The 15,668-nt window shown below is 39.0% G+C and overlaps 1 protein-coding gene across 1 annotated transcript in view; it reads right to left on the bottom strand.

Annotated features, from left to right (window-relative positions):
* Positions 1 to 15,668, bottom strand: part of LOC139725093 (transmembrane and coiled-coil domains protein 2-like) — a 142,256-nt gene continuing 126,588 nt past the window's right edge. The window contains exons 6-13 of the mRNA XM_071636181.1: positions 15,426 to 15,651; positions 14,062 to 14,106; positions 5,392 to 5,471; positions 4,820 to 4,901; positions 3,584 to 3,773; positions 2,488 to 2,709; positions 1,329 to 1,507; positions 1 to 294 (exon numbers count right to left, since the gene is read on the bottom strand). Of these exons, the coding sequence (XP_071492282.1) occupies positions 168 to 294; positions 1,329 to 1,507; positions 2,488 to 2,709; positions 3,584 to 3,773; positions 4,820 to 4,901; positions 5,392 to 5,471; positions 14,062 to 14,106; positions 15,426 to 15,651 (1,151 nt within the window). The 3' untranslated portion in view covers positions 1 to 167. The remainder of the gene's footprint in view (positions 295 to 1,328; positions 1,508 to 2,487; positions 2,710 to 3,583; positions 3,774 to 4,819; positions 4,902 to 5,391; positions 5,472 to 14,061; positions 14,107 to 15,425; positions 15,652 to 15,668) is intronic.

Below are 15,668 nucleotides of genomic sequence, written 5' to 3'. Positions count from 1 at the left end.
CATTGATGCATGTTCAATCTCTTCCATAAAATCAGCACATGCATCCTCACACAGTAGAAGCCAATCACGCTGATTCCCACAACAGTGATCAGAAAAGATTACTTGCAGTGTGCGTTTGTCGTGTAGTCCCACCTGAGTGTCCACGTGTGGGATGGAATCACCTCCTGTCATCGATTAAAAAAATATTGCAGGTAGTTGTCGCTAAAGTTTCTTAGAGCCCCATCGATCATCTCTCGCTGTTGCCAGAGATAAAAGAGGCCGGCTCCGATGGTAAGTGTGATGAGGAGACGAGATCTGGGAGGAGTAGAAAGGAAAAAGATCACTGTAAGTCAGCTGAAAATGAGACATAGTCAGTGAGAGTCATTTCTACATCAGTCTCTTTTGCTGCAGCTACCAACATGATTTCATGCTTTGCAATTTTTGTTTTCAAGACGAACAAAAAAAAGAGAAAAGAAATCTCTCACGTTGTTCCTTACATCACCTGCTCTGATTACTGTATAAGCTGTTATTTTTGCGAATGAGAAGATAACAAACATTTTCGTAAGATGTTGCTTTCGCGAAATAACACGTCATCGTATTAAGTGCATTGTTACCCTAGTGCATGGTGACACTTTCGCGTGTTGTTAAATTCGCAGTGAGTCCAACACTGATTTATGAAATTCGCGAAAATTAAACTCTTGCAAAAACAAACACAGCTTCAACATTAGTTTGAGTGCTTACTTTCCTCTTTCAGGGTTGTGGTTTACATATCCCTTTGATACAGCTGACACAAAGCATTCCTAACCAGTCATGTATATACCATGAAATTACAAGTTTTCCAGATAGCATTCCTGCTCTGATTAAAGGGATGTTACAGTTTTGGTTAAGATGGAGCTTCAGGTTTCCAACTTTTTTGTGAGATAATGACAACCTCTCATAAAATATGAAAGAGCATGTAATTCTAGGTGGGATTCAAAGTTTATTTGATGAAAATTGGTTTTTAAATAGCTGAGATATCCAAACAAAAGTATCCTAAGAAAAGGTGGGACCCATACTTTATTAGGATCTTTTTCTTTTACTTTGTTTTTGGATATCTCAGCCATTTCAAAACCAATTTTCATCAAATGAATTTTGAATTCCTCTTAAAATCAATTGTATGCTCTGTACCATTTCATATGTGGCTTCTTAGTACAGTATCTCACTAAAAATTAAAAGCTCAATCCTCATCTCTACCAGTACTATACCATCCCTTTAAGGCTGGCTTCATGAATATGATAATATCCATAGCATCCTACAAGCCAACAAGTTACGAGCTCAATCCAACACTGCTGTCTTCAAGATGGACTCACTTCGTTTGTACTAGCGGTGAGACAAGGTTGACTGCGTTGGAGAGAATGACAAGGATGACGGCTAGGACCAGTAAAATGACATTGATGAATTTGGATAAGAGCGCCCTCGCGTTGGCGTTCTCGTAGCCCTCTAGGGTGATGACCTGTTGATGTTGCTGGGCAAGTTCTATCTTGGATATCTGAATCAGAGAGGAAACATGATTGGTGTGATGGAGAGGTCAGGTCAAAGATCAAAGGTCAAATGCAACCACTGACAACTGTTTTCTGTGTAAGCATACATCAATAAAGTAAATATTGGAAGAGTTTTATCGCAAAACAGGTGTACAATGTAAGTGCCATCATAAACATTTTAAAGTACAATAAGTCCATCATCACATAAAGCAAAACAATATCTTTCCAGTGTACATCACTTGTTACATAACACGGAATATTTTTAAAGTTTAAATAAAAAAATTACCCACATTTCCTTATCATTTTCTTTGAGTTTTTTTTTTATAGCAGCTTCAATTGCAAACATTCCAATTAAAAAGAACGGAATTTTGCAATCATGTACATCTTCATTCAGACAATACAAATACTTAGCAACTGACAAATAATTGGGACAGTATTTTTTGTTTTGTGATCATGACCTCATGTGATGATAGAGAATGAAGACTATGAGGTTCGTATGGCATTACACTAGGCTGTCCCCTGGACCTTATATCGTGTGAGCTGTTTTAGTTTACCATTAGATACAAAGAACAGGACCCAACCCCATCATTATGGATATTTCTATGGCCTGGGGGGCATTTCATGAAGGGTTTTGTCAGATATTTTGTCTGACAAACTGTTAAAAGCTACTGAAATCCTTGCACCTGATTGGCTGAGGGCAAATTTGTCCTAACAAGTTGTCGGACAAAATGCTTCATGAAATGCCCCCCTGGTCTTTGCTTTATTTGCCATAGTTCATGAGACCAAAGCAAGACTTGAATCCATTTCCTGTTTGCCACTGAGTGAAAGTTGTTTTTAGGGACCTTGTCCTCAATTGACCTTTCCTCTAACCACTGAACAAGGACACCTTGACCCATCCTCACGAAGCAATGCATTTTTGCGATCTCTATGACCAGGTCTTCATTCAGTCCTACCCAGTCTATGAAACAGAAGCTAGACCAGGACTCACTCTAGTTTGGCACTGCTCCACGGAGTCGATATAGTCCCGGCTCCTCTCTTCCATACGGTACTCCAACCTCTCCTGGACTGAGCCTAGCTCCTGCTGTAGGTTACTCATGGCATGGGTGTGGAGATCTGTCAGGTCGGTCAGCTGCTCCTCAAGTCTCTCTGACCGGTAGCGCTCCTCCTGGAACGACTGGCTGAAGTACTGCTGGTGGTGCTGGAGTTGGTTCTAGTGGATGGTAGGGGGAGGAGAGAAGTGGTGTGGAGTGGTGACAGGAGCATTATGAATAGGGAGGGGGGGGGGGGGAGAGCATGCACAAACACACATAAAGACACAGATATTTCATGCATATGATTTCCTTGACCATAAAACGGCCGGGGGCTTACCCCCCCCCCCCCCCCCCCCCCCCTTTCACTTTAGTTTTCACGCAATAATTTTACATTTTAAGTCACAATCTTGTAGATTACGACGTGGATGTCACACGTGCCAAATTTCATCTCAATCGCGCCACCGATGGCCGAGATCTTGGGGGAGGGGGTGCCGGAATCAGCCCCCCTTATATAGCCGAAAAAGCCCCGCCTGTTCAGGGTAAAAGTGATTCTGGTTAGAAATTCACTTGCATTTAAGCATAGTGTGGGGTATTGCCATCCTAAGCCAATCAACTTTGCTCTAAAATTGTGATGTGGCAAAAAAACAAAACAAAACAGAGACAGCATAGCAATAACGATAGGCAAACCTTATCCAAACTTGGTATTCTGCTAAAACTTACAAATCAAATTATGGCTTTGGCATATGGATTTGGCAGAAAGTTTTGGGCTTTCATCACAGTGTAATACATACAGATTAAATGTTACATACCAAACCTCAACTACCAATTTTGTAAAAGAATTCAATTAAGGTGCCAAGAAGACAAAACTTCTCAGGATCTGGATTCAAGCGTGCTAAATTTACTACCAGCACACAGCTTTGACAACATGTCTGCTAATCACGATGTTGAAATTTCGATCAGAACGCTGTCCATTTTAAATGCAAAATTCACCAAAATTTCCTTTTCCTTGAAGATCTCAATGAAGTTGTATTGGATGGTATAAGAATTACTCACCTGTAATTCTTCCAAGCTCTGCTGTAGTCTGCTCTGGTTGGCGGTCAGTTCCTGGACGGTCCTCTGGAGTTTGTTGACGGCGCCTGCCAGCGGGTGTTCGATGTCGTCGTGTCCTAGCAACGGATGACCATTGGCCCCTGACCCAGAGGTCAAACTGCACGTTTCATCACCATCGCTGGCCGATTTGTGTCTGTGAGAAATGTCATGCCAAGTCAATTCAGCAATGGTTACTATCCTTAATTGTTGCTTCATATTTTAAAACATATTCACAACCACTTGTTCTACGCAACTGTCATTACCCAGTCATAGCTACAATTTATATAAGGAATGCAAACTTATTCAGTGTCAGGAACAAAACAAATCAGAATGTACACTCTATGCTATGTTCTGAATTCAGCAATACAGAAGTTTTTATATGAAACTCAATGTCATATGTAGCATTTCATATAACATGGCTTGCGTTCACAGACCATGGATGGCGGTGACACAAGATGGGAGTTCAATTTTCTGTGAAATCCTGGCCCTGGGAGAGCAGGATGGTCTGACCAGGGAAATACAGCTAAGAATGATCTATGCTGCTTGATTACAAACCTCACAACGTACCAGTAACACTTCAAAGTGCTAGTTTAAAGGGATCGTATAGTTTTGGTTGAGACCTAATTTCAGGTTTCTAACATTTTTTGGTGAGATAATGAGAAACCTCCTATGAAATATGAAAGAGCATGTAAGTCTATGAGGAATTCAACATTTATTTGATGAAAATTGGTTATAAAATGGCTGAGATATCCAAAAAGAGCGATTCTAATAAAGTGTGGGACCCACACTTTATTACGATTGCTTTGTTTTACTTTGTTTTTGGATGTTTCAGTCATTCCAAACCCGATTTTTATCAAATAAACTAATTTGAATTCCTCTTAAAATGGTGTGCTCTGTACTATATCATAAGTGTTTTCTTGGTATCTCGCGAAAAGCTAAAAGCCCAATTCTCATCGCCACCAATATTGTACCATCCCTTTAATCTACAAAACCTCCTGACCATCCCTTTTCAACATTTCTATGTTTCAGTCTTTTTCTCTCTCTATCTCACCCACACAGTAGTGATGAATGAGGAAATGAAATCCACCATCCTCTTGAACTTGAAAGTGATAACCATTATTTTTTTGACCAAAACATTTAATATGAAACCAGTTTATGAGTGGATCATCTATCATAAACATGCCAGAAAACTAAACTTACAATGCATCGACTGGTAAAGGAGCAAACCAGCTACTCTTGGATTTATTGTGGACGCCGACAGAATTGTGGTCGTCTTCATCATCTGAAACAAGAGTATAGGATTAAAAGTCAAGACACCAGCACACAGTATTCAACAGAAAAAAAATTAAGAAGATAATTATAGAAGCTACCTTTACTACTGCAATATGTGTGGCAATTACAGATTTTCATTTGCACGAAAAAAAAAGAAAGAAAACAAAATTACACCGTAATTTTGAAAATAACATGATTTTGAAAATAGTAACATGAATGACAACAAGAACATAACTCACACTGTTTGAAAGAGTCTTACTCCTTATAAAAGAATTAATTGACTATGTAGCTTCCTAATCTCTGAATGTCTTCACCATTAAAACAAAAATACTCATGAAGTACATGCACACTCAAACCGGTAAGAATAGCACAAAGAGAACAAATACCAGGTAACATGTATCATGTAAATTCTTGAATATTTTCAGGAATACATCCAATTTACTATCCTTGATATGTTTGAAAAGCAGTTTGTTCAAACAAAGCATTGACTGTTTACTTACTTATACTATCTAGATTGTCTGCGCTGCCAAATTTATTCTTGAACTTGCTGGCAAACTCCTTTGGTTTGGATACCATTGCACTGCAAAGAGAAAAGAGAAAAGATATTAAAGGATTAGACCCTGAGTCTAAACACCTGCTCTGATTTGTCCTGGACTTTGTGTCACACGGCAAAATGTTGTATAGATGACTGACTTCAGAAGACGTATCAAACTCTTGAGTTTTAATGTCTTTTATATTAGCACATGATGACGAAATCAAAGCCAGTTTCATGAATAATTGCACCAAAACAATAAAATTCATCACATTTTTACCAGAAAGGGTTGACAACAAGCCACTGAGGTACAATGATATGAGATATTGGGAATCATGTTATTCACACTGGTTTCAAATGCATTTTATACAGTAGGGGATTGACATCTTGACATTCTGTACACGGAGTCAACAATAGGGGCAGCAGACACAACTACTATAAAAGTGGAAATTTTTCGCGCATTTCGCGCAACCAAAAACTAGTGCGAAAATAAAAGTACGCAAATGTTTTCACTGCCTGTATGTTCCAGTAGTTGCCGTCTTGATTCCGTGGAATTAAAAGCACGCAAAACTCTTCTTGCCGGGCCAAGCGCAAAAAATTAGTCACGCGAAAATATCTACTTTTACAGTACTTGCAACACACTAATAAGACAGTGACCACATTCTTACAATAAATTCAACTATCAAAACAGAAAAGTAGAGTACAAATGACAGGAGTTCTTATAAACAGAACAATGGTTCAAGCATTTCTTATGGGTAAGCATTAAAGGGGAAATCCAGTTCAAAAATAAGTTAGTCTGATAAAAAAGAATAAAATCTTATGAATTCAATGGTAAAAATTTGACTGAAATCGGATGAAAAATAAGGAAGTTATGAAATTTTGCTAATTTCTGCAAAACAGTTCTTGTACAGTGGATATGAATATGCAAATGAGTGAGCTGACCATGTCATAACCTCACAATTTTCCACTGATCATGTACAAAAAAAAAAAAAAATGATGAAAATTCAATGTTTCTGTCATTGAAGTCTGAAACATGATGTTATTCCAGGTTAAATAACTTCAGAATAGTAATCAATTAGATATACCTGGATTTGAGCCTCGAGTATAATTGTGATTTGATGAAAGACTGGATATTTCAAAATTTTATGTACTGACTATATGGCAAGTTGTGAGGGAATGACATTTGCCATTTCATATTCATATTGACCGTTCAAGAACTTTTTCCAGAAAAATTAGCAAAACGTAAACATTTCATAAATTCCTTATTTTTCACCCGATTTTGATCAATATTTTACCGTTGAACTCGTAATATTCTACTCTTTCATATCAGATTAACTTACATTTAGACTGGATTTTCCCTTTAAAATTGCCTGCTTCCACTGGCTGTGCATCATCTTAAACTGATTTTAAAAAAAAACTTGGTTTACTTTCACTACCAAGCGTTCATTATCTTGAGCACTAGAAGCAAAATGATTGCTTTTGAAAAACAAATACAAGCATTGATGGATACAAATATTTCTTCTTATGTTAGTATTAAGCTGCATTGAACACAACACTACTGGTTAATGTACAATTTCTCTTTGTATTACTCAATAAATTGCTAGTAGTAGTGTAACAGAAAAATCAAAGAAGACTACTGATGTAAGCACAATAAACTTAGCTGCTTATCAACTCTTTGAGGCAATTACAGTCAAATAAGACTTTTGTGTGCATTACAGAACTAAAACAGCTATGTGTCAAAATATCATATGATGATAAAGTAAGAAATCTGATGGATATTTAGCCAAGATGAGTGATAGATACTCCACACATTACCTCCAGAAGACGGAGATTCGGCTGCTTTTTTCTAGCTACCATCAGATCTATTGTTGACATGATGATAGCAAGCCAGGATATTACCCCACTTCTTCATTGGGTAGCCCATAAATATCTCTCACATCACCAGGATTGGATTAGTGCCATCCAAGAATAAAATATTATTTCTGTATGATGTTACTCTCTCACATTGCCCTCTACTGACAACAGAAGATATCACCACTTGAGAAACAGTGACGTTGACAAATATTCTGGAAAGGTATTGGAGCTTGGGATTCCACTCCTGGTGCTAACATACATGTCTACATACACTAACTAATCACCCCAACAGCCACCTCAACGGGGGTCAATTAGTCATTTCACTTCCTTTTTGTCTCTATACTACCAGCAGGAAGCACACAGGCGAGAGAAATCGGTGAAAATTTGTTGAGGAAAGGAAATTGCGGTGAGATTATAGAATGCAAACATTAAAGACTGGACTGCTTTAATACTATCACTATCTACTTTGCATTCACTGCTACAAGGATTTAAGTAACACTACAAGACCAAACATCACATAGAAGTCTGGAATTCACTTGTGAAGATTGTACCAAAGCTTTCAAGCATTCTATCTCTTTCTACCTTCTCCAACAGTCTAAAAAACCCACAAACAAAGAAACAAACAAGCAAACCAACAAACAAATAAACACACACACACACACAAACAAACAAATGACTTTGGTGGATAGAGAATTCTGCTATCCGTACATTATTTCAGACGATCAGGCAGACAAGGTGTTATTCCAACCTGCTTTATCCTTGCTCCGCATCATGTGAATATGATCACGGTGTAAACACCGACAACGAACTTTCCTCGGGGCAAAGGTCATATGCATGTTAAGATAGTCAGCCTCGTCAACTACTTGATAACAATGTAGGGTTGAGGTGCCTGTTATCAACGCAAAGTCACCTACTTCAGGTATATACATCAGGGAAACATCCCATAATGTGTGTTCATCCTATTTATCTGTCACTGTCATTAGTCTGGGATAATCATCAAATCAGAATTCATGAAAACACACTCAAGCACTGCAAAGTTTCCTCTTCCCACAACTTTATAGAGAGGTGGATTGATACAGGAACACTGACAACAAACATGAACACAAGAGGAGCTTCTCATGCTGAAAGCAATCACCACTCCCACTTAAAACAAAACAGCAACAACAAAAAAGAAAAAAAAATAAAACTACCCCTGCTATCATGCGCCTAAGACTCTTTCCAATGAAGGATTAATTTTTAGTTTTTGTTCATAATCTCAACATTTGCACGTTATTCTACTTGAGAAGTTGGTAAAATGCACCTAAACTCTGTGAGTCGTATGAGAGCTTCACAGTGCAGTATGGGAAATCTAAAAACATTCAACACAAATACAGACAAACTCCTCCACTCGGACACCTGTAACATGCAGCAACTGGTCTCCAACACTAACCATAAACACCAAAGAATAGGGAGGGGGTTTACATCGCATGCTTGAATCTAATCTGAGCACTAAACTGAGGAGGAAAAAAATGGGAACAGTGGGGTGTAGGGCCACTGAGACAAGGGTGTAAGACCAGTGGGAGAGGGCTGTAGGACCAGTGAGAGAGGGGTATAGGACCAGTGGGAGAGGGCTGTAGGACCAGTGAGAGAGGGGTATAGGACCAGTGGGAGAGGGCTGTAGGACCAGTGGGAGAGGGGTGTAGGACCAGAGGGAGAGGGGTATAGGACCAGTGAGAGAGGGGTGTAGGACCAGTGAGAGAGGGGTGTAGGACCAGTGGGAGAGGGGTGTAGGACCAGTGAGAGAGGGGTGTAGGACCAGTGAGAGAGGGGTGTAGGACCAGAGGGAGAGTGGTATAGGATCAGTGAGAGAGGGGTGTAGGACCAGTGAGAGAGGGGTGTAGGAGTAGTGGAAGAGGGGTGTAGGACCAGTGGGAGAGGGGTACAGGACCAGTGGGAGAGGGCTGTAGGACCAGTGGGAGAGGGCTGTAGGACCAGTGGGAGAGGGCTGTAGGACCAGTGGGAGAGGGGTATAGCACCAGTGGGAGAGGGCTGTAGGACCAGTGGGAGAGGGCTGTAAGACCAGTGAGAGAGGGGTATAGGACCAGTGGGAGAGGGGTGTAGGACCAGTGGGAGAGTGGTATAGGATCAGTGAGAGAGGGGTGTAGGACCAGTGAGAGAGGGGTGTAGGAGTAGTGGAAGAGGGGTGTAGGACCAGTGGGAGAGGGGTACAGGACCAGTGGGAGAGGGCTGTAGGACCAGTGGGAGAGGGCTGTAGGACCAGTGGGAGAGGGCTGTAGGACCAGTGGGAGAGGGGTATAGCACCAGTGGGAGAGGGCTGTAGGACCAGTGGGAGAGGGCTGTAAGACCAGTGAGAGAGGGGTATAGGACCAGTGGGAGAGGGGTGTAGGACCAGTGGGAGAGGGCTGTAGGACCAGTGGGAGAGGGGTTTAGGACCAGTGGGAGAGGGGTTTAGGACCAGTGGGAGAGGAGCCTATCGAAGGAGTGTGGCTTGGATTGACATAGAGTTTGTATCACTTTGGGATCATACAATACACATACACTATTTATATTCATACTAGAAGATACAAAGGTTGGTTTTTTTTTCTACTTTTAATTCTTGAGGGAAAACAATTCAATCATCAACACACAGTCTCAACCTAGTGTCTACAGCATAAGCAGAGAGAAGGAGAAACTCTGGTAGCAGTGGGTTACGTTTTAAGAGAAAATAGAAAGTCAGGATATCTACTAAATTTTTTTATAGGAGGATAATCATCAGCCATTATGCAATGGGAAAGACAAGGAAGCACTAGACAAAAGACTGTCACAGTACTATTGAGGAATCCATGGGGGGGGGGGAATGTTGAATGATTTCTGTAACCTCTGGTAATTCTGAAAGGTTGAAAGGTATGGAAGGCATTTGAAGTGAAATAGAAATTACTGAAAATGCATATAATATTTTCTTACACACCATTGATCAGAGATTCAAGAAATGTTGCATTTTCATAAGATATATGATTCTATCAAGCATTTTCCCCTCCTTGCAAAACTATTGGTAGCTGACAACAGCAGAAAACAAAGTTGTCTTCTATAACTAATTCATCTATAACTTCGTCGCTGCATAATGATCCAGTCTGAAAGCTATATAAAGTTTAAATTAAAGACAAAATTAAAGGGCAACCAGAGCACAACAGAAGACAGAAAATCAAGACACAGGTCATTAAAGGAATCGTATAGTTTTGGTTGAGACCTAATTTCAGGTTTCTAACATTTTTTTGGTGAGATAATGAGAAACCTCTTATGAAATATGAAAGAGCATGTAATTCCATGAGGAATTCAACATTTATTTGATGAAAATTGGTTTTGAAATGGCTGAGATATCCAAAACAGAGCGATTCTAATAAGTGTGGGACCCACACTTTATTACGATTGCTTTGTTTTACTTTGTTTTTGGATGTTTCAGTCATTCCAAACCCGATTTTCATCAAATAAACTTTGAATTCCTCTTAAAATGGTATGCTCTGTACTATTTCATAAATGATTTCTTTGTATCTCACAAAAAGTTAAAAGCCCAATTCTCATCTTCACCAATACTGTACTATCCCTTTAAGGTAGGAAAAACACACAGAAGAAGAACGTTTTCAGGGTCAAGGGAGAGGTAAAGACTGGGTGATATACAACAGTCCTTCTTCCAAGTTCTCTGTTAAGTACAATGGTCACAAAAAGACAATTTGGGTGACTTACATATCAAGACACTCAAATTGTGACAATAATGGAAGATTTATTAGAGAATTTTACTTGTACCTCAAAGGGAATTAACCAATAGATGTGATATGAAACTTGATGGAAAGCCAGTATAAAAGATATTTGCACTGCCAAGTCTCCCAGGAAAGAAAAAAAGATACTATTCTTATACTAATACAATGGTCATATAAGGCTGGTAGAAATTAAATGACCTGCAATGCAGGCTTTCAACTTTTCTATTTCTTGGAAGAAAACATAGAAACAGTAAACTAGTCAAAGTCACTGGAAAGAAAAAAATTCAGGAGCTGCCGAAAAAAAAGAACTTTTCACGACACAAAGAAACAAAAACAAGTCAAATTATGTTTCTTTGTTGTGCACAAAAGACGACAAAAGACAACAAAAGACTGGAGAGTAAGAATGGTGCAAGTGTAGATATGAGTGGTATGCAAAGTAGGTGTAGATATAAGTGGTGTAGGACTGGTGTAGATATGAGTGGTAAAGTGGTGTAGGTGTAGGCATGAGTGGTGTAGGTGTAGGTTAAGTGGTGTAGGTGCTGGCAAGAATGGCTGTGCAGTTTGAATGGACTGATTTTAGGTTTATGAGCATTACAGGAAAACATGTTTACAAAGCCTGGGCATTACTCGTTTTTGGTGAATAGAAGATAAAAAACTTCATAATTTTCTTCGAAGGAAAAATACTTAATTATCACTTTTGTATGAATTAAGAGAATGACATTTTGTAGATAAAACATGTTTATTTTAACACCTAAAATATCAATATTCAGATATAACACAACCTATTCCTGCAAGTGTAACCATATAAGGACAGTCTATATCCAAATGTTCTTTACTCTCTTTATATCGGTTTATTTCTTATGATGGTAAGGCACAACCTCCATGAAGTTGCTCACAATAACAATGGATATTTGCCTTTAAATTCCTAATGGTAAGCACATCCATGTTTCGTAGGGAAAGTGAAACTACACAGTTTGAACGATAGAAACCAGTCCTAAAAGGGTAGTGGGTAACATAGACAAGCAGAGAAGATGATAATAAAATCAGAGAGTGAATGTGGTGCACAGGACTGAATGTTTATGGATGCAACATGGAATATAAGAATACCAAGGATACACAGGAAAGGCCAAGCCATAGATACACAGTGTAACTAAGTGTACAGCCAGACATAGAGGGTGGAGAGAGAGAGAGGTTTAAGGGGTTAGTAATCTAAGCTCCAGTCCAGATTTCTGCGTCGTGCCAGAGGTATTAGGACCACGCACCTTGCTGCTGTATGGGTCAGTTCTTGCAGGCCTGACAGGCCTTCTCCTATCTTATCAGCCACACCTCTGTTTGCCAGGTGAGAGTCAGGCAAATGAGAAATGGAAGAAGGAAGGACGACATGAAAATGCAGAGATGAAACAAAATTAGTCAAACATTCCCAGGAAAAAAATAAAAAGCAAACAAACAAAATCTTTCAAACACACCCCAAAACGAAAAACTCAATCATGAAATCATAATCAGGGACACTTTGTCGTTGTTACTTCCCAAAGAAAGAAAGAAAAAAACACACACACAAAGGAAACAGCAACAGTTGAAATTAAGGAGCATTAATGTCATAAATTAAATTCAGGAACTAAACAACACATCACAGAAACAACACATCAGAGAAAATTACATCTTGTGCAAACAGTTTGACATATCAGTGCATTGCCAAACCAAAGCCAACAAGTTGCAGCAATCAGTCAACTATTAAACGTGATCTCTACAAGATTGGGAATTACAATCAGCCTATTACATGTGATCCAAATTGCATCCTGCCTCAATGCTTACGTGTTATTGACTACCAAGGATCTTTCACTTTAATACTGAAACCCCCCCCCCCCCAAAAAAAAAAAAAAAAAAAAAAATCTTTGCGTACAGCATAAGAGAAGATTTGCACAACATCTGATTATCACTGTCACCAGTTTAATAACAAAATGTGCACCATGAGGATATTTCGTCTGATCTAATGCAAATTGATTTAACACAAACTTCTGGGATAGAGTACACATTGTAGTATTACATGTACATTCACACCTCTTGGTGATAAGTTTGAAGCTATCAAGAGATAGCCAATGTTTCAATATCTCTTAGTCCCATTCAGAGGCTTTTATGTTAGAATCACATGGGACTCAACTGACATTGTAAGACTCACACTTTTCAAAAGAGAATCATATCAAATGCAGTAAATTGACTCTTTCAAATTGACATGAGCAATCACCATCTGTACTAGAGTGTCTTTTGTCCTGAACTTTTGACAAGTTAAACACACTGTACACGGGACCTTAAGTTAGGTAGGGAATGAGGGCAAGGGCCATCATAGGAAATGTTAACGCCACATGATCTTGGGTAAGTCTTGGCAGTAATAACTTTATGTCACCAAATGAGAGAATCAGCCACATGACCTCGATTCTCTTTGATGACAGGGCTCCATGGGAAGGTGATGCATGATGGGAAGGTGATGCATGATGGGAATGTGGAAGGTACCTGGATAGGCCTCAAGAGGAGGCAGAGCTAAAATTGTATGCAGAGAGGTCAGGGTCAAGGTCAAGGTCACTGGTCGGGTCAGGGGTCAAATGTTAAAAAGTCATGATGACACACTGATAGAAGGAAACTAGAAGAAGGGGGTGACACGGCCCCTCCGCAACAAATACATGGAAAAAAGAAAGAACTCTCAGTAACTTGATACAAGGCAGTTGTTAGACAACCAACTATTGTTCAGAATTGATCGGCTGTTACACTGTACAATGTAGTTATTATCACAGCCAATTTTGATTATAGAATCTTTATACTGGCAAGGGCTGGCATATGCGGGAACAAAAGACGATGAGTAATTTCTTTACAAGTGAGAACTGGAAATGGAATTGGTAGTGCTTATTTGGTGATACACACACACACACAATGAATGTAAGGGGATTAATACAGTACTGATAGCGTCTATCTTGCATTTCTCTCAAATTTTCACACAAGAATCATCGAGGGAGCTGAAGGAAATGGTACATGAAGGAGGTGAGGGAACCCAAACTTACCCTGAAAACCCCGTAATTCCTTCTCGTATATTGTCCCTCACGCCTCTGTGTGCAAACAAACAAGAAATGAGAAATTAAGAATACACGATGTGAGGACAAATTCTGAATCTGTAAAGAGTTTTCTGTCTTGATACCGCCAATTTATAGCAATGACAGAAACGTTGAATTTTCGTCATTTTTTGGTATGCGATAAATGGAAAATTGTAAGGTTACGACATGGCTAGCTCACTCATATGCACATTCATATCCACTGTACAAGAACTATTTTGCAGAAATAGGCACAACTTCAAAAAGTCATAACTTCCTTTAATATTTTTCATCCAATTTTAGTCAAATTTTTACCACTGAAGTTGATTCTTTTTTTTTTATCAGACTAACTTATATTTGGACTGGATTTCCCCTTTAAATGTGACTCAAGTTTGTTGAACTTCAAAATCTATAAGGTGATAAAGTTAGTCACATAACATGCCACATGACAGATTAATCTACAAGGGGATATACCTTTAACATGTAGTATTTGCTTTGTTGTAATTGATTGAACATCACCTAAGTTTGCTCCAGCCAGTAGATGTATTTGACATATAAAGGCAGAACTGGTGTAGGCAAATATCTATGAGATAACTTCACTCATTAACCAATCAGAAAATAACTAAAAACAGAGATAATGTTTTATAATGACAATCACATTTCAGGACAGCACATGTTCTGTATCTCCCCAGTGTTCACTATGACCTCCTTGTTACAAAGCTGTATCATTACAGAGATATCAGATATTAAACGAATTGAAAGAGTTGACGTGAGTCAATGTGGGTGGGACTATGTACTTTGGACCCAGGGATTGAATGTTATAAGTACATGTACAGTATTCAAGTGTTTCCCCCTCCCTTTGCTGTAAAAAGTCCCCTAACATTCCTCATACAGGTGTTCATTTCACAGTGACTCAGATATCGATTTCTCAGTAAAGAGGGTGGAGTAAAAAAGTGTATTAAATGTATATGCCAGAAATGACCTACTACACTTCCTTCTCTGTCAAAGTTGTTATTGTCATCATTCTTCCTTTCTTTTCTTTTTTCTTCTTTTCAACTTTAGTAGTATTAGCAGCAGCAGCATCAGTAGCAGTTTTTTTGTTTTTCTTTCATGGAAAAATATTTCATTGACAACTGTATAACAGCCATTATGGGATATACATACATAACACATTCTATGATCAATGTAGTATGCCCTTGTAATCTTATCTGTATTCTATCGCAAAACCATGAGAGAAAGACTGTACAAATCTTGGACATCTTACATTGTACAGTGAGATTTAAAAGAAATAGACCTTTCTCTTTAATAGGTCGTGGTCCTGATGGTCCTGGACTTACTTTAAGCCTTGATGCATTCCTTGTAAAACTTCTTTTGGTTTCCTTGGTCCTGACGCGCCGTAATTGACGAGATCAAACAGTCGGCGCTGGTAGTTCTCCAGCTTCCTCTGTAAGTTGGCCATGTTGGTGTTTGATCTTGTGTTCTTCTTCTCAAAGACTGTCTTTATTCTTGAGATCTGTTGCTTGTCCGCATGTTCGGCTAATGCTAAGTACTCCGTTACATTTTCTGGAAGTAAAACAGAA

The sequence above is a fragment of the Diadema antillarum genome, unplaced genomic scaffold, assembly GCF_040938485.1.
Source record: "Diadema antillarum isolate AM-2024a unplaced genomic scaffold, OU_Dant_1.0 seq00000015_RagTag, whole genome shotgun sequence".
Taxonomy (NCBI): Eukaryota; Metazoa; Echinodermata; class Echinoidea; order Diadematoida; family Diadematidae; genus Diadema; species Diadema antillarum.
The sequence above is the reverse complement of the archived record's forward strand: the minus strand, read 5'-3'. Positions and strand labels throughout refer to the sequence as shown.